General features: G+C 43.3%; 1 protein-coding gene across 2 annotated transcripts in view; it reads right to left on the bottom strand.

Moving 5' to 3' along the window:
- The window catches only part of TBX1 (T-box transcription factor 1), a 55,230-nt gene that overhangs the window by 9,700 nt on the left and 26,168 nt on the right, over positions 1 to 19,362 (bottom strand). For both annotated transcript variants that reach the window (XM_054996416.1, XM_054996417.1), the window contains 2 exons: positions 9,781 to 9,848; positions 6,639 to 6,739 (listed from right to left, as the gene is read on the bottom strand). In XM_054996416.1, coding sequence (XP_054852391.1) covers positions 6,639 to 6,739; positions 9,781 to 9,848 — 169 coding nt within the window. The remainder of the gene's footprint in view (positions 1 to 6,638; positions 6,740 to 9,780; positions 9,849 to 19,362) is intronic.

Below are 19,362 nucleotides of genomic sequence, written 5' to 3'. Positions count from 1 at the left end.
TTAAAAAAAAACACCCAAGGAACTGACATGAAAAACTATGATAGGCAAGAAAAAACATAACTGTCCTGCAGTCTGTTATTATCTACAGTTCCTGAAGATGAAAGGGCATTGCACAGTGCCTTAATGTTCATGTGCTTGCATCTATACACATACGCACTACAGACCAGGTGCTTGGATCCCACCCACCCCCCTCAGTTCAGGAATTTGACATCTACAAACCCTGGAGAAGCTGAAGAATGACAATTCAAGCAACACTTGCACTAAGAAAAATTTAACAAGGCAAAAATAGGAACAAAATAGGAGCAGGGCTTTTTTTCAGCTGGAAAGTGGTGGAACGGAGTTCCGGCACCTCTTGAAAATGGTCACATGGCCAGTGTCCCCGCCCCCTGATCTCCAGACAGAGGGGAGTTGAGATCGCCCTCCATGCCATGCAGCCGAGGGCGATTTAAACTTTAAAAAACTCCCCCCTTGTTCCAGCTGACCCAAAGTAACGTCATTGTGCGGTCTTGAGTTCCACCACTGAATTCCACCACCTCTTTTCCCAGAAAAAAAGCCCTGGGAACAGCAATTTACTGGGATCATAAAAACAGGGACTATTCTTGAAAGTATGCAAGAACTCCTTTTCAGATGCAGCCTTTCCTCAGTGCTAGGTTTTTACCCAACAAAACCATTGTACTCTTTATTAAAGAGAAGGCTGTCTGGGTATCGCCTTATTCTATTTTATAAAAGTGGCACATTCTGCACCAAGGAATGCAGTTACGCTAGACAGTGGGATTTTTTTTCTTGGTTTAAACTCACCATTAGAAACACACACACAAACACACACCTATAGAAATTGTTCATTTCAATGCCACTGTGTTTCAGAACCAAAACCAAAACCAAGAAGGGCTTTTGTTGTTTCTTAATGCAAAGATCTTATGTTAACAGAGAAGAGAGGAGGAATGCCAGAAATAGCAGCCTTTTTTTAAAAAAAGAAGAAGTGTTTAACATTGTGTTCAGCAGAAATCCGTGCTCCTGGGACAAGACATTCTGACTGTGATAAATAGAGCTGAGTTGAGTGACAAGTTTGCACACGCTTGAAATTTTTGCAATTGTATAACACTAAACAAATAGAGACTTCTCTTTATTTTAATAGGCCTGGAGTGTGCTGGGGGAAAGGGCCCCCAGGTTTCTCTTTGCAATTGTTTACTCTGCGTAATGGAAAGAGAATCAAGCACAGTTCCTAATAGATATGCTGGGCTTGGCAGAAAGTTAAATAAAACTACTGAATTTTAGGATTCATTGCACATTACTTTTTTAATAAGTAAATAAAATAAAACTGAGCATACAAAAAAATTGTGAGGTTATTGTGAGAATGCTGGGCATGGGAAAAGTGATCTTGAACAATAGAGGGGGAAAAGAATTGAAACAGAAGCAAGATCCGTGGCTTTTCCTTCAAAAAACAAAACAAACAATAGAAACACTGTGCTGAAAGGAATATTTCAAGCAAACATCTAATACCAAATATTTAATCAATTTTTCATGTGTTGGAACATTTCAATATGTAGAGATATATTGGAGGTGGTGGAAAGTGCCATCAAGTCGTAGCCAACTTATGGCAACCCCTCCTGGTGTTTTCGAGGAAAAAGTCTAACAGAAGTGGTTTACCACTGCCCACCTGTGCAAGCCTGGTCTTTGTTGGAGGTCTCCCATCCAGTTACTAACCAAAGTTGCCCTGCTAAGCAGCCGAGACCTGAGATCAGGTTTGCATGGGCTATCGAAGTTGGGAATTGTATATTAGTATGTATGAAATTATCTTTCCAGTGCTTATCCACTTTTATTGTAGTCATATATTACACTAGAATAAAAAACACTAAGCATTGGGAAAATAACTCTTTGCTCTCAGTTAAACTTAAGTGTTTACGTTGATAATGGAAAAGGTGGCACGTCAATGGAAACTTTCAAAAGATCAAGGCACATTTGGGTTGCCAGCTTTGGGATGGAGCCTCAGCAGGATATAATGCCATAAAGTCCACCCTCCAAAGCAGCCATTTTCCTCAGGGGGACGGATCTCTGTAGGCTGGAGATCAGTTATAATTCTGGGAATCTCAAGGCCCCACTTGGAAGATGGCAACCCTAAGGCAAATGGACATAAAAACTTAGTGGTGTCTCATTTTTTTAAAAAAAAAGTCCTTGGAGGGAATGTAGCTCAGCGGAACTGTGTAATACTACATTATTTTTAAATAAAATCATTTCTGAGCAGTGCTGTTTAATTTCTATTGTAAAGGTGTGTTTAAAAGATGTAAAGATGTGTATAGTATAGTACTAAGTATTACTAATAATTCATATTTAGTACTATTAATATTAGCTATTAGCTTTGATTAGGTTTTGTTTTTCTATACGTAACCTGATGGTATAGTACAATGTTAGGTTATTGCAGTGTATTTTGGATTCAGAAAACAGATATTTTTAAGGTTGTCATTTGCTGACACACTTCATATTCCCCCATGGTTTAGAAACAGATCTATCTCAGACTTTCTTAAGCAATTATTTTCAGATCAGTTTACAACATGCAGTAAAACCAGTAAAACAAATATTAAACAATTAAAATCAACAGCATAAAAATCAGCAAAGACAGCAATGAAGTCATTGCTTTGGATCTTAAGCAGTGTGAGCGAAGTTGCTGTAGACTAGAGGAAGGTAACTCCACCCCTCTCATGGTAGCCTTATGTGCCCCTTCAAATTGTGCTTCTGTGCATTGGCACCTTAGGATCCAAACCATTAAAATAAGTAATTAAAAGGACAGATAGTAGAAAAAGCAGCAGCATGTTGTTTTAAAACCATTGATGAATAACAATACAAGCCAGCACAGATAAAAAAAGAATCATGTAAAAAAGAAAAAGTAAACCCAGAAGAAAAAGTGCAAGAAGAAAAAAAATAACAAATGGCTTGTAAACGTTTTGCTTTCTCACTGAATGCCCTGACCTGGATGACCCAGGCTAGCTCAACTTTGTCAGATCTCAGAAGCTAAGCACCACACCACTGAGAAAGTCCAGAGGCTGGCAGTGGCAAATCTCCCCTGTTTGTCTCTTGCTTTGAAAAGCCCTTGAAGGCGCACCCTAAGTCAGCTATGACTTGACAGCACTTTCCACCAACTGTGACAGAATGACAGTGAGCTGGTATCAGTAGTTATTTTGTTCCCACATAAGGGCACTTCTACCAGCAGAAGCAGCAGTGTGATTTGGGCCAATTCTGAACACCCACTGCAAATCCTCACAATCCACCCAGACTGTTCCTGGTCCTCCCCTAAATTTCTCTACATGAGACATCTTACACAGGGATGCTCAGGGCTTTTTTTCTGGGAAAAGAGGTGGTGGAACTCAAGACCGCACAATGACATCACTTTGTGTCAGCTGGAACAAGGAGGCAGTTTTTTAAAGGTTAAATTGCCCTCGGCAAAAAGGGTCACATGGCCAGTGGCCCTGCCCCCTGATCTCTAGACAGAGGGGAGTTTCGATTGCCCTCCGTGCCGCTCAGCGGCACAGAGGGCAATCTAAACTCCCCTCTGTTTGGAGATCAGGGGGCAGGGCCACCGGCCATGTAACCATTTTTAAAAGGTGCCGGAACTCCATTCCACTGCATTCCCGCTGAAAAAAAGCCCTGGAGATGCTCAAGTGTAGGGAGACAGAAAGTTCGCTGAGAAGCATAGTTTAAAAAGACAGAGTTGAAGGCTCAGTCAATTTTACCTCTCTACACAAGGGTAGTTTAAAAAGATAGAGCTGCCAGAGACTCGGGACACCATGGGTTGCAGTGGGAGGAATGGGGTAGGAGAGTCCCATTCTAGTTCTAGAAGCTATTTTTAGAATGCACTGTTTTATGTTGCTAGTGTGAATGGGGCAGGGGGAGGCAGACACATACTATGTTTCAATGCTCCTGGAACTCTCTTCACAAGCAAACTCGCACAGCAACTGGATCCTGGAAGTGCTACAAGCAGGAGGGTTTTTTAAGCACCAAAACTTACAGTGGCTCACCTCCAGTTTGAAATGGTACAACCCAGGAAGACCTTTACCGCTCATTTCTGCTGACTGTTTCAGGTGGTGCTTGGATGGATATCTGACACCGCACATCTTGACCCAAAACACAAGTATGCTAACTGAGTGAATGCAATCTATGGGTGGAAACAGGTTTCCACAAGTAGACTTGCTATGCCAGGTGTGCCAAAACTTTCTGCATGGGGGTGAAGGGAGGTAAATACTGTATTCAGCAGTTGGGAAATACAGGCGTAATTCCATTACTTAACACAATAGATCCACATGTGCTCCAATTTAATTCACAATGCACACTGTTGCTACGGCAGCATAGCAGCCAGTGAACAACCTTTGGTTGCTGCTTTAGTTCTCAGAAATGGGCCTGACAGCCATCCACCATCTCCCAAGCTTAAAGAGTGGTTTTAAGTTTTATATGAGGAGTTGCTGTAGAGGGAACAGGTAAGCTGTCCCAGGTGCATGCGTGCTTTGGCTTGTATATGCCTGTCTTTGCCGTTCTGGGGCATTTCATACAAGCAAGTCCCATATTCAGGCACCTTGTTTCCAAGACAGTGTTATTAGAATGACGCACCGATTACAATTCAGCATACCTGATTAAGCTGAAGCATTTGGATTCAAAGAGGACTCCTGCCTTGCCTACAGATGCAGCAGAATGAAAAGGTAAAGTGGACTAGGGTGGAAGGATGGACTGTACCACTACAGATTGCAGGTGAACTATTTATCTTTTTCAGTCTTACTTGAGAATGACAAACCAGCATACACAGAATGTAAAGGGGTGGTATAAAACCGTTTAACCTGATATGCTGCTTTTTTAATTTGCGGAGAGATTTTTTTTAACATTAAAAAGTGAGGCTTCCAACTAGCACTGGTACCACCCCAGAATTATACCACCTCATTCTGCAAGATGTGTAGACCAAACCTTATACATACTGCAGTCCTAGCACACACATCACATGGAACTATGTCCACTAAAGTGAACTGTATATCACAATTTCCAAGTAGCCGTTGCAACTCGCTACCCATAGGGAAGGGCCAAAGCATATCGCACAAGGATATACAACTTAATCACAGGTAGTTCTTTGGAGAGCCACAAATCCTGGGCTAAGTTATCTACATTACCTAGCACATTTGCAGTTCTTTCTATGCTATGCATTTTTCAAACCAGAGAACCTTCAGAGCAACTTATAACATTTACAGCCCACCTCCTTTCTTCCATCATAGGTGGCATGGTAAAATACCCAGGAGGTGTCCCCAACCACTCCCTAGCTGTGGAAAACTGCTGTATCATGTGCCTTTCAACCATTCTCTAGGCCTGCAAGCATATATATGCCCAGAAAAATAACCAAAATCTGTCTGTAAAAACAAGCTCATCTCCATAAGCATGCACTGTTTTGCCCTTGGACAAATACTGCCTAATATATTACTCTGGGGCTCAAGGAGATTCCTACCAAGTAAGACATGAGGGTCTCATAGGCAAGATCTATGTGTTTAAATTTCTTTGGAGCCGGATTTTGTACACTTGGGCCGATTCCAGACGGCCCTCCGCATCGCGAAACGTCACGTGTTGTCGCGCAGAAAACGTGATATTTCGCGTTTTCTGCGCGACGACGTGCGACAACGCGCGACGTTTCGCGATGCAGAGGGCCGTCTGGAATCGGCCTTGGTTTAACCACTTTGCTTGTGGAAACCTGTTTCCTAAGGCAGAATGAGGACACTGGATAGAAGTGAATGCAGGGCTTTTTTTCAACTGGAACATGGTGGAATGGAGTTCCAGCACCTCGTGAAAATGGTCACATGGCCGGTGGCCCCGCCCCCTGATCTCCAGACAGACGGGAGTTTAGATTGCCCTCTGCGCCGTGCGGCGCGGAGGGCAATCTAAACTCCCCTCTGTCTGGAGATCAGGGGGCAGGGCCACCGGCCATGTGACCATTTTCGCCGAGGGCAATTTAAACTTTAAAAAACTCCCCCCTTGTTCCAGCTGACGCCATTGTGTGGTCCTGAGTTCCACCACCGAGTTCCACCACCTCTTTTCCCAGAAAAAAAGCCCTGAGTGAACGTATCGAAGAATAGGCTTTTAGTCCCCCTTGCTTAAATGGGACAGACAGCCTATTCTAAGGCTTGTTATATCAGCAAGTAAGGGCTCAGGATAAAGTAAATGTATGCATAGGAGCAAATTCAAGAACCAGATCAGCCTGCAGTGGCAAAAAACTCCCAATCTCCAATGCTCTTTGAGCTCACTGACATTTTCTCTTTGGAAGTGAGATTTCTTTTCCTTGTAAGTCTATAAAGCCCAAATGGCAAATGTCCAAGCATTGTGTCTCAACGAGTTAGTGTTTCTGGCTGATAATCACACCTAAGTTTTAGATTCCTCTGCACTGCAGAGCATAGAACCAAATATACTCTTAAAAAACTTATACAGTGCAATCCTATGGTGAGTTACTCCAGTCTAAGCCCATTGAAGTTAAAGAATTTAGACTAGAGTAACTCTCCATAGGATTGCACCGATAGGATGAAATCCCTACCACAAGATTGTTAAGATAACCCTGATTCCAAATGCCATCCTACCCTACTGCAGGGAATAAAATACATTCCTCACCTCTATGACAAACTTACCTTTCTCATTGCCATTCTGATGCGCTGGGGAAGATACTGGATTTCTGGACCTGGCAAAAGCGCTCATGAGAGGCAGGGCTCCAGGTCTATGATTTCTAGGCCTTAAATGGGGGAAGAAAACATACAGTCACAGAAACTTACAGGCTGCAGTGCTGACTTAGGAAAATTACCAAATTTTGCTAATACAATTTTGAATACGGTTCTGGCATGGGTTCTTGGAATAAAACTGCAGTTGGTTTTTTCTACAACCAATCATATTAACAAAATTGGACAGAATCATTACCATCAAAATGTATGCCTGTTTAGGGTGGTTAGTTATGTATCAATGGTGTGATGTGGTATAAGAATGGTATACAAGAAAACAAACAGAGAACACCAGCAATGAAAAAGAGGTGAAATGACAATGTGCAAAAACATGAAAGATGGAGTATTCATACATCTTGACCGACTATGCACTGAAAGAAATGGAAGTCTTAAGCAAGGAAAACACAGAGCTGGGCCCTTTTCACACTACTTACCTGCTCCCGGAACATAGCAAAACATCGCGCAAAAAACGTGGAAGATAGCGTCTTCTCATGAGAGTTTTGCACGATGTTGCGCAAAACTCTCGCAAGAAGATGCTATCTTCCGCGGTTTTTTGCGTGATGTTTTGCTATGTTCCGGGAGCAAGTAAGTAGCGTGAAAGGGCCCTGGTGTATCCAGGAAACAGGGTTGCCACAGTGTCCTGGTGGGGGCGAGAATCCTCTACCCCCACCTCTTGTTTCCTGCTGCCACTTGAAGTGGTGGTGGGAGAAAGATTTTAAAAATGGCCACCATGTTCTAGTTTTAAAACTTTTTATTTTATTTTTTTATAACAGATAAGGCAAACAGAATAGAAGGGAGAGGGGAGAAAAAAATCATATACTTGTAAATTTAACACATTGCACCATTTAGTCTAATACGTTTCAAACAATTCTTATTACAGATACCTCTTTATGTTCTGTGGCTCAGCTATTATTTTCTATTTTTCCATTTATTTTTAGTTATTGTCCATAAAGGTCTTCATCTTGACTATAAGCTAGGTTTCTTCAATCCTCTTCTGTATCCAGGTGTACATTGGATCCCAAATGTCGTTATATGTTATAATATCAACATCTTTCAATAAACTCGAAAGTTTGTCCATTTCAGCTGTTTCATGTATTTTTTCAATCAGGTTTTCTTGTGTTGGGGTAGCTGCCAAAAATGGCTACCATGTTGATGGTGTGACATCACTTCAGGGGGAAACCTGGAAGTGATCTTATGCCCCCACCCAGGAAATGCTGGAGGCTCTATGGCAGACTGAAGCTAATCTCACGGCATGCTTGTGAAATCTGACTTCTTCCCAAATACTGACTACTTCAGCCTTGGTGTATGACCCTAAGCCTCACACTCACTGCCGGCACCAGGGTTTCTGGAGCCTGCGGCGACCCTCCAGTGCGCATGCGCACAGCGCGCACGTGCCTCGGACTGCATGATATCTTCACATGATGATGTCATCATGCAGCCCAAGACGGGGGCATTGGCCGGCAGATGGCTGGGGTGGCGGGTGAAGGGTGCTTCGTGCTCCACACGCCACCCCGGCAGCAGCTCATGGCTGCTGCGCCCAGCTGGGGGCGTGTGGCAGCGGCGGCGGCAGCACAGGGCTGGCTGGCTGCAGCAGCTGCAGCCGAGCCATGCCAGCTCCGTGGTGCGCGCCTCTGCCCACGACACCCCCTCCGGCGCCCCTCCGGTGCCCTCACGCCCTGAGGCCACCACCTACCTGGCCTCAATGGGTGCGCCGGCCCTGCTCACACTGTTTTTACAATTCATTCCCTATTCCTATGTTCTCCACGAGACTGTTGTTTGGACAGACATTCACTGGAGCTTGCAACTGGATTCATTCATGGTGGTAAAAGGACTACTTGATAAGTTATTTTCCTGTCTTGAAAATAACTTGCTTTCCAAATTAGCCAGGTTTCCAACAATGTTGTTTATGGCATAAAGAGCTTATATGTATCCTGTTTCCAACAGTGGGTCATACATATCTTTCCAGGAAATCCCAAAGCAGGGTATGAAGGCAACAACATTTCTCCTAGAAGTCTCTTACTGCAAAGAAAATGCAGAGCCGGGCAGGCCCATCCATCTCATCCACAGCGCTTTGAAACCAAACTCCAAAACATGCACCGAACACACCCAACCTTTGCACTCCAAATCAATCAAGCTAATGTGATTTTGCTTAATTCACAAGGTCCTTTCTTCTGCTGGCAAAAAAGCCAGTATGAGCTTGAAGAGGAGGAGCAAGATTGGGAGGAGTCTGCTCCCAGAATTATAGGAGAAGAAAATGCAAAGTACAGAAACCCCAGTTCTCATCTACTGAAAACCTTGTCCGAGGCTCCCCTTCCTAGTTGTTTTGAAAGACGAAGAAACTAAAACTGGAAGCAAATTCGAGTTTCTTTTTTCAAGGGAATCTAAACTTCTTCAGAAGTTAAGTTCTGCTCTTGGTCCAATTTTACTGTTGTATAGTTAAAAAAACAACAGCCAAACTATAGCATATAAGTTCCCAGGGCTTTTTTTCTGGGAAAAGAGGTGGTGGAACTCAGTGGGTTGCCCTCGGAGAAAACGGTCACATGCCTGGTGGCCCCGCCCCCTGATCTCCAGACAGAGGGGAGTTTAGATTGCCCTCTGTGCTGCTGAGCGGTGTGGAGGGCAATCTAAACTCCCCTCTGTCTGGAGATCAGGGGGCGGGGCCACCAGCCATGTGACCATTTTCAAGAGGTTCCGGAACTCCGTTCCACCGCGTTCCAGCTGAAAAAATCCCTGTAAGTTCCCAATAAAAGTAAGCTGTGGCAGTGCTTGGAAAAATAAAAGGCTCTGTGATGGAGAAACCAGGACAATCATCCAAAGTTGTTTTGGTCTCTGATTCAAAGAGCTTTAAGTTCTGGCTCACCTAACAATGCTTATCTGGGGGTTCTGCTGTATGTGGCATTTGGCTGGACTTTTAAAGCATGTCGACCCAACTTCCTTATTTGTGTGTATGACACAACACAGAACAACCTGAAAGTGTGATCACATGTGTGCTGTAAGGGCATATTTCGAGTGGTTCCCAGCCAGACTTAGCAGTGGAAGAAGAAAAGCTCAGGCTTACCAGTCTTCCGGATCACAGTCTCGGAACCCTTTTGCAAAAGGGTTGCTGGCAATCTTGAGCTGGGTAATCTAAAAAGAGGCACGGGGTGGGGGGAGAAATAGATCTTTGAATCAGGAAGGGACAATGGGAAAGGCGAGACAGAAGTAATTAAATAAATACTAAGCAAGGATATACTCTCAGCTCCCCTTTTCAGGCCTAGTCCAATAAGCTATCAATTACACCAGTCTGGCTTTATGGTTTGGTGTAGTGGTTAAGAGTGCAGGACTCTAATCTGGAGAACCGGGTTTGATTCCTCCCTCCTCCACTTGAAGCCAGCTGGGTGACCTTGGGTCAGTCACAGCTTCTAGCTCTCTCAGCCCCACCCACCTCACAGGGTGTTTTGTTGTGGGGATAATAATGACATACTTTGTAAACTGCTCTGAGTAGGTGTTAAGTCATCCTGAAGGATGGTATATAAATCGAATGTTGTTGTTGTTATTATTTTATTTACTTGGACATTAGCTGAGCAAAAGCACCGATGCCATTCATTTCCTTTTACGTAAAACATTTTTATGCTGCCTTTACACCCAGTTTGGGCCCTCAAGGAGGCAAACAGTTAAAAAAAATTAAAAACCAATTTTTAAAACAATACATACATATTGTATAAAACAACAATTAAAAACATAAACAGGAAGGAAGGCCGACTCAGGAAGGCCAAATGAAACAAAAAGAACTGAATCCCCTGGCAGAAAATAACAACAGAGGGTGACGGATAAATCTCGTGGGGGAGGGAGGGATTCTATGACTTTCGTGCCACAACTGCAAAGGCCCTTCCTTGGTTGCCACCCATCTCGCTTCAGACGACTGGGGCACCCAAAGTGAGGTCTTTGAAAATGACCATCATGGTCAGGTAAGTTCCCACAGAGTCCTTAAATTGTCCTGGTTCCAAGCGGTGTGAAGCTATATAGGTCAATACCAGCTCATTGGATTAGGCGCAGAAGCAAATTGGAAATCCGTGTAGATGGAACAAGACTGGAGGGATATAGTCCCTATAGCCCACTCTAGTAAAAATTCTTGCAGCAGCATCCAGTACCAAATAAAAAGGTACTTTGTGAGGAGCTTCTCAGAGAGGGTTGAGGCAAGATAGAAAGGGGCCCCCCGTCTCCTTCTCTCCAGCCTCTGGGATGGAATCCATATCTGGTAGTGGAGAACCCAGTTCGAGCTGGCTGTATAAAGAGCCGTTGAAAGCAACTTAAGTTTCTTACTGAAACTCTCTCTCTCTTCAGGGGCTCAAAAGAGAAGGTACAAAGTACCACTTTAGTACTGGTACTCCATATTAATCCGCACCCGCTTACTGTCACCTCTGTAGGGAGCCCGAGTGGTGAAACGCACTAATGAGATGCACTAATGGTTATCTGAGGTCAACAGTGGTAGACCTGGAAGCTTGTTTCCAAAGTTGCTAATATATATGTGTGGAGGTGGGGGGGTGTAAGGATACATAGAGGTCTCTATGTCAGCATGGCATGTGCTCTGTCATTCGAGCTACAACCTTCTCCCTAAGGTCATGTGGACACTATGCACCAAAACCCATTTAAACTACTTTCCTATAAGGAATCCTGAGAATTGCATGGGAGGGGAGCATAGAGATTTCCCGCAGATAATCCCCAGCCCTCACACAAAGCCCCAGTTCTGGAACTTCCTTACGGAACCGGTTTTAGATTTGCAGAAGAGAGGAGCAAGCGTTGCTTGGCTCTCTTCTTTTTATATATTTGTTTACATTTTTGTCAATGGCTTCAGTTCTTCACATTTCACTGTTGTTTTTGCAGATTCCATCGCATTGTGTGTGCACATGCTGTATAGCTTTCATATGCAAAGTCTAGATACGGTGTATGACATTTACTTTACGTATAAAGATTAGTATTGGTTTATCGATGCAAAAACGAAAAACATGGACATATTTCATGCGGAAATTCAGTGCAAGAAAGAAGAAAATGTTGGAGGGTGCAACAAAAAATGAAATGCAGATTTTTCAGGACGAAGCAGCAAACAGTCAAAATCGGAAATCACTCCTAATTTACAAGATACAACATGTAATCCAACATTCTGTCCTGGGGCTGATGTGACTTTAAGCTTTTTCTTGTTCTCAATCAAAGAGGCTTCTCTTTGCAGACCCAGCTCCCCTTCAAAGGCAAAATACTGTTTGGGAGATCTCTTGTTTTGCCTTGGAATTCAACCATGTGGTTTCCCTCTGCTCCCCAAAGCAGAATTGTATTCTGTGTAACACTAATACAAGGCACCAGAGAAAGGCAGCTCCTAAGCCGTCTACCGTGAATGCCTTATAAGTGGATGCCACATTACATGGCTCCCCCCCCCCCGCCCCCCACTTCCCTGCCGCCACCACAGAGCAGCCATGTATTTATTTCATTCACCAGGGAGAGAGACAGGGCATTTTTCTATATTTAAGCAAATCCAAGGATAAAGTATGAGATTGTGAGTTTCCGGAATGGGTTGAAAAACAAACTTTAAGCCCCTCAGTGACAGTTCCAGCCTTAGAGGTCAAAGTGATAGAAAGCAGGAGAGAAGGAGCAGCTGTCCCCAGCCATCAGATGAATGCCAGTCTGGGAAGGCCTTGGGAGTCTCTTAAAGGCACAGCACCCTGCTTGCGGGGAGGGAGACCGTTTTAGAGGCTGTCAAAACTCAAAACAACCATTAAGACTTATTCCCCCCCCCCGCCCCCATTTTCCTCCTCTTGTCGCACATGATTAAAAATTGAAAACTTACAGGTGTTTAGTTATTTGTTTAGCAGTTGGTGTCTTAGAACAAGATTCTGTCATCAAAAGCAGACTGTTCAAATGTTGTCAAACGGTTGCACTTGCAGACCAGGTTCATTCCATAATTTGGTGGGATTTTCAACATGCAGGCTTGATTCCCCTACCTTACCCTCCCTGTAAGGCACGTGAGCTACACGATAAAAGGGAGGGGTCAGCATATCAGCATATCAGACTGTGCTGCTACTGCAGCAAAGGTGAAAACCTCTCTTAAGTGGTGCCGTGCTCACACGGCATTTGGGTCACCTCTGCTGCGGGATCAACATGAGCATTTTCTACATGCAAACTGATTTCCGTGCAGCAAAGTGTGTGAAACCCTCTTGCTGCTACTATCCTGTCTCCTCACCCTGCCAAGCCTACTCCTATATTAGGGATCTGTATGCTTTCTTCTTATAGAGTTCCATGACATCTCTTTTATAGAATAGTTATGTATGGCTTTGATATTGACCTTTGCTTTTATGTAGCTATTAAACTCCCTGCATGTTTTCTCTTGGTATTTCTGTTGATCAGTTTTAACACTTTTTTGTGGCTAACTGGGTTTTAATTTTTTTTTAATACTACCTGGCTATTTAGTCTTTTTAAAATTGTTGCTTAGTTTACAGTCCTGGTGTTCTGATTTTAGGATATTTATTGTACATTTATGGATACTTTATAACTGTTTGTGATTTTTTTAAAAAACGTTATTGTCTCAGAAATCTGAGAAAGTTGAATTGACATTTTAAATTACAACTGCATTATATCTACTTTTATTTATGGTACATATTTTTTAATTAACTTTTGTATTTCTGTAATAATTATATACTTTCCCATACTGATATGCATTTAATTGTTTTATAGTTCTTTCTATGATTCTGGTAGTTCTTTTATTTTATGCCTATTCATTTATTCATTTATTTATCTGAAACATTTACACTGGCACTCTCTGCACACACAAGCAGCTTCCAGTTTCATTAACAGGAATTCTAACAAATATCAACAAAAGAGATAAAACCAGCAATGGCCAACAAACGCAAGTGAAATTTCCATTAGAATCTATAAAACAATCAAAACAGCCTGAACAGCATTTTCTTCAAAGCCAGGAACAGCAAAAAGAACACTAAAGCCAACAGAAATGTTTCATCTCACAATCGGAGTGGCAATGAGGAAGAGGAGTGGGTGGGAGGAAATCAGCATAAAGCATGAAATTCAAAATTATAAATATTACTCCCAGTGTGGTGGGAGACTTCCAACATATTTGGCCCTATAAGGAGGCGTGAAAAGTGATGGTCTAATATGAATTGGAACTATGATGCTGAGGAAAGGAAGGTTGTTACACACATACAAACATGCACACTCACCCACTGCTTCCCCAGTTAAAAAATGGCCCTACAGGCAGCTTTAAGTCCCTGAAATGGAAAGAAGCAGGGCTTTTTTTCAGCTGGAATGCGGTGGAACGGAGTTCCGGAACCTCTTGAAAATGGTCACATGGCTGGTGGCCCCGCCCCCTGATCTCCAGGCAGAGGGGAGTTTAGATTGCCCTCCACACCGCGCGGAGGGCAATCTAAACTCCCCTTTGTCTGGAGATCAGGGGGTGGGGCCACCAGCCATGTGACCATGTTCTCCGAGGGCAACCCACTGAGTTCCACCACCTCTTTTCCCAGAAAAAAGGCCCTGGAAAGAAGGATAATATTTGTAGTGTGCTCATCTCTTTTCCCCTACCAAGTGTGAACAACTGTGGGGGACCTATTTTTTTTATCCAGGAAATTGTGTGTTGGGTGGTAGAGTTAAGCCTTTCTTCCCCCAAAGCTGCAGCTATGATACTTATTGGGGTCCTTACACAGCTGCACTTTAAAAATAAGGCACTAGAGGTCCAGTCACAGAACTCTAGCACCATATATAACTGGGACCAAGCAGACTTGGCACTAAGCAGTTGCATGAAGAGACTTTCACAGCCTTGGCGTCACCACAGAGAAGGCCCTGTCTCTGATAGCCACCCAATTCACCTGTGAAAGTGGGAGAAGCACTGATCAGGACAGATGAACAAGGACCGCCATCTCATTATACTTTCTCAGGGAAGGCAAATTATCTAAATTGGAATTCTCATGTTGAATCAATGTAGTGTGGACCAGGACTTAGAAGAGCCAGGTTCAAATCTCTGCTCAGACATGTAGTTCACCTCGTGACAGCTAGTCAGCTTAACATACCTCAGAGGGTTTCTGTGACAATAAAGTGGAGAAACATGTACGTCAAACTGAACTTCATGGGATAAAAATATATATAGCGGCTAACTGTGCAATCCTAAACAGAGTTATTCCACTCTAAATCCATGGGATTATACAGGAGCAACTCTTTTTAGGATTGCACTGTAAGATAATGAAGATCCAGAGGAGTTAGCCATGTTAGTCTGTAGTAGCAAAACAGAAAAGAGTCCAGTAACACCTTTAAGACTAACCAACTTTACTGTAGCATAAGCTTTTGAGAATCACAGTTCTCTTTGTCAGATGCGTCTTCGTGCATCTGACGAAGAGAACTGTGAAAGCTTATGCTACAGTAAAGCTGGTTAGTCTTAAAGGTGCTACTGGACTTCTCCGTTAAGCGAATGAAGAGTGATCTGCAAGTCCAGTTCAGATCTCATCTCTACCAGACAAGCCACTCTCCCTTACTTACCTTCAATCCCTCATCTATAATATGAGGACAATAATACTAGTCTGCCTTAACAAGACTTAAGGATTACCATAGTCATATATGTGAAGTGTTCTGAATACTGAAAATACTCTGTAAATGCTAATTGATGTATTATTGTAGTTGTTGCTGTTGTTGTTATTGTTTTTGTTGAATCTATGTATAGTTTCCTATGCACTTTAGTAAGAATGCTTGTAATTGGGAAGGGAAAAAAACGTGTGCAACTAATCACCTGACAAGTGATTAATAGTGAAGATGAAAAAAATAATCTTAAAGGCAATTCTCTGGTTCAAAAGATGCATTTAGGAAGACTGAGGTGCTGAGTGATTAATGGCAGAGTATAACCAAATAATCCTTCCAGCCCTAAAACAACTATATTTAAAATTTGTTCCTGATATTTATTTTGACAAGAAGAGGATTTTTTTTAAAAAAAATCACAACTACAGATACAGAGCTGGTATTATGCTGCATACTTCTGAAATGTAATTTTCTTTATAAAATTGCTCGCTCACAATTCAACAACATGTCTGGATGAACTTGGGGAGGGGTGGTGGTTCTCCAATAGAGCCCTTAGCACAAAGGCAACGGGACGTTCAGCCAATTGCAAGCAAGTCCTAGTCTTTGTATTGATCACACACTGTTGTGAGAGGACTTTGCAAGTCCCTCTGGTAGTTTTCAAGGTTCAGTTTTAGACAAGACATATCTCACCGACTTTAAGGAATTTTTTGCTGGTGTAGTTACTAAAAAAAAAAAATTGAAAACCTTGCCAGCTTCTTTCAAAGGCATAATGAAGGAAGGCCTCCTAGGATGATCAAATTCCTCCAGGAAACAAGGAATGAGTTTAGCAGATGAACTGCTCAAGGAGAAAGAGGACAGTTCCCTAGACTCCCTCAGTCAGCAGCTCAAGAAGAGACTCAAAAAGCCGACAGCGAACCAGTCAGTTGAGATCTGACCGGAGGAATCATTGGCCACGTGGAAAGGGGCGGCTGCAACAGCAGGCAACAAGGAGAAGAACCTCAACCTTTTTTCTCGTTCATGAACACGTGAAGCTCTGAATATCAAGAGGCCTTCCATTCCTCTTTTACACATGGGCTTATGAAACTGCCTTCTACTGAATTCAACCATCTGTCTATCAAGGACAGACTGGCGGCAACGCTCCAGAGTTTCAGGTGGAGCTCTTTTGCATCACTTACCACCTGATCCTTTTAAACTGGAGGTGCCGGGGACTGAAGCTGAGATGCATGGCCGCTGAGCCACGGCCCTTCCTGTATCTTACAATAGTGGGCTCAACTGCATCAAAGAGGCAATCCACTTTTAAACCTGTTCAACTATCATAGCTTCCTATCACCGCAAGACCCTAATGCCACTACAAGACTCCACTAGAGATCCATAGTTCTTTCACCATATTGCTACTTCATAGGAATTGCTTAGTAGTGGGTTAATTGTGAATCCAGTAGTGGATTAATGCTGAAACTGTACTAGCTTCATTATGCACAGAGGAGCAAGATTTTTTTTTTATTTTGCAGCCCTTGGACTTCACTGCCAAGAAACTAGACATAATCTGTAGCAGGTGGCAGGTTTACGAATTCACAGGACTCTATTTCATATCATCTGATGGTTGTATTCTGTGTGATGGGACCTTTCAACATGCCTTTAAAAGCAGCTGTGGGAACCCATGATAGACTGAGGCTCTGGTGCCAGGGAAAGGAGATGTAGCTCTTCTTTCCTCTTGCCCATTTCCATGACGGAGAGTGTCCCCCAGACTGCTTTAGCTCTAGTTAAGGAGAAAAAAAAAGATTGGTGCCAATGCATTCTTCCCTTAAAGCAGCACAAGAGAGGGAGATGCATTTTCAATCAGTGAAATATTAACTCTCTCCTTCCCTAGTCCATGTCGGGCTTTTTAATGTCTGCTTTGCAGGGCCAAATTCATCACATCTGGCTTGTCCCATAAATAACCCTATGAATGTATTGATTAAACAAAAGAGTTTAAAAGATGATGGTCACTGGGGACCCTAAACACATTTACTCTGAAGGAAGCTGCCATGAATGCTTTCACTCCACTGGCTCTTCTGCATCTCAGTTGCTGGAAGGGAGGCGGCCTTGTGACTCTGTGAGCCCTTGCACCCAGACAACGGAAGCTCTTTTTAAGCAAGTGGACTAGGTGCTGTTTCTTAACTGGCTGATATAAATAGTTATGTATTAAGTAGGGTTGCCAGCAGATCTGGAGAAAAGTGTCCTGTCCCTTTAATAGAGGCTTATGGGGATATTACTTACCAAACAACATTCCATTGCCCATTTCCACTCATTATGCCTCTATTAAAGGGACAGGGACAGGGCTTTTTTTCAGGGGGAACACGGGGGAACGGAGTTCCAGAACCTCTTGAAAATGGTCACATGGCTGGTGGCCCCGCCCCCTGATCTCCAGGCAGAGGGGAGTTTAGATTGCCCTCCACACCGCGCGGAGGGCAATCTAAACTCCCCTTTGTCTGGAGATCAGGGGGTGGGGCCACCGGCCATGTGACCATTTTCGCGATGGGTGATTTAAACTTTTAAAAACTCCCCCCTTGTTCCAGCTGACCCAAAGTGAAGTCATTGTGTGGTCCTGAGTTCTACCACCTCTTTTCCCAGAAAAAAAGCCCTGGACAGGGTATTTTCTCCGGAACTGTCAGCAGCGCTAGTCTTCAGTGCTTAACATGCAGAATTTTTTGATGCCTGCTCTTTCTTAAAAATGGATGTGACAACCTTTGAATGTTTGAAAGTGTTATGCAAATATTAAGAGTTGTTGTTATTTGCTAGTTGGAGAGGTGTGCTTCTACCAGAAATATAACCATTAACAATTGCTGTATTTGCCAACTATGTTGAAAGCTAAACGATTCTCCAGGTATCATGAGACATATTACTTAACATATACGTGATTACTCTTAATTTAGAGTTGGTTTTCCAAAGCGGATTTTCTTTGGAATTAAATGTAAAGAGTTTGACTCTGCTATGTTGACTGTACCTGTTTTGCAGCTGTGTTTAGAGCTCTAGTTTCATAGCCGCTTCAATAGATTCTGAATGAAAAATGTTGACTGCTCATATCCCAGAGTGGAGGGAAATGTACTTTTCTTGAGTTTTTGGCACATCAGTTATGTGAAAAGTAAACATTTGCTGTTTTTTTTTAAGGCTAACTGCGTAGTACAACCTAAATTGAGAGTTAATGTACAGTGGTGTGTAAAGTGGTACATGTGGGTGCGGGAAACTCACAGCACACTCCTATATATGTCCAGGGCTTTTTTTCAGCTGGAACGTGGGGGAACGGAGTTCCGGCACCTCTTGAAAATGTTCACATGGCTGGTGGCCCCGCCCCCTGATCTCCAGACAGAGGGGAGTTTAGATTGTCCTCCGCGCCGCCAAGTGGCATGAAGGGCAATTTAAACTCCCCTCTGTCTGGAGATCAGGGGGCGGGGCCACTGCCCATGTGAACATTTTCTCCAAGGGCAACCCACTGAGTTCCACCACCTCTTTTCCCAGAAAAAAAGCCCTGTATATGTCTATTCCAAAAGAGAGACCACCACTATGTTCAGGGAGGCTTACTCACAGGTAAGCATACTTAGAATTGCAGCTGCAGCACCAAATAGCAGAAAGGAGAATGGGTTGAAGCATTGGGAACATTCATGGCATGCAAAAGTTTCCTGGCAATTCCAGTGGAGATGGTTGCAGCTAGTAGAATTGGACAGATCTCTGAAGAGAGGCTGCCAGTCAGAGTAGACAACACTGTGTTAAAGAAGCCAATATCCCCTCCCCCCCCTCTCTCTCTCACACACACACACACACACACTTTTCCTTATACTGAATCAGACAATCAATCCATCAAAGTCAGTACCATCTGCTCAGACTGGCAGCTGCTCTCAGGGAGTGATTCCGCACACGTTGGATAACGTACTTCCAATCCTCTTTATAGATCATTTGGAACAGATTTTTTTGTGTGCGGAACAAAAAATCCACCTCAAATAATTGATAAAGTGCATTGAAAGTGCATTATCCAATGTGTGCGGAATCAGCCAGGGTCTCAGGTAGAGGTCTTTCACATCACTTACTGCCTGGTCCTTTTAGCTGGAGGTGCCAGGAATTG

The sequence above is a fragment of the Eublepharis macularius genome, chromosome 13 (assembly GCF_028583425.1).
Source record: "Eublepharis macularius isolate TG4126 chromosome 13, MPM_Emac_v1.0, whole genome shotgun sequence".
NCBI classification, from domain to species: domain Eukaryota; kingdom Metazoa; phylum Chordata; class Lepidosauria; order Squamata; family Eublepharidae; genus Eublepharis; species Eublepharis macularius.
The sequence above is the reverse complement of the archived record's forward strand: the minus strand, read 5'-3'. Positions and strand labels throughout refer to the sequence as shown.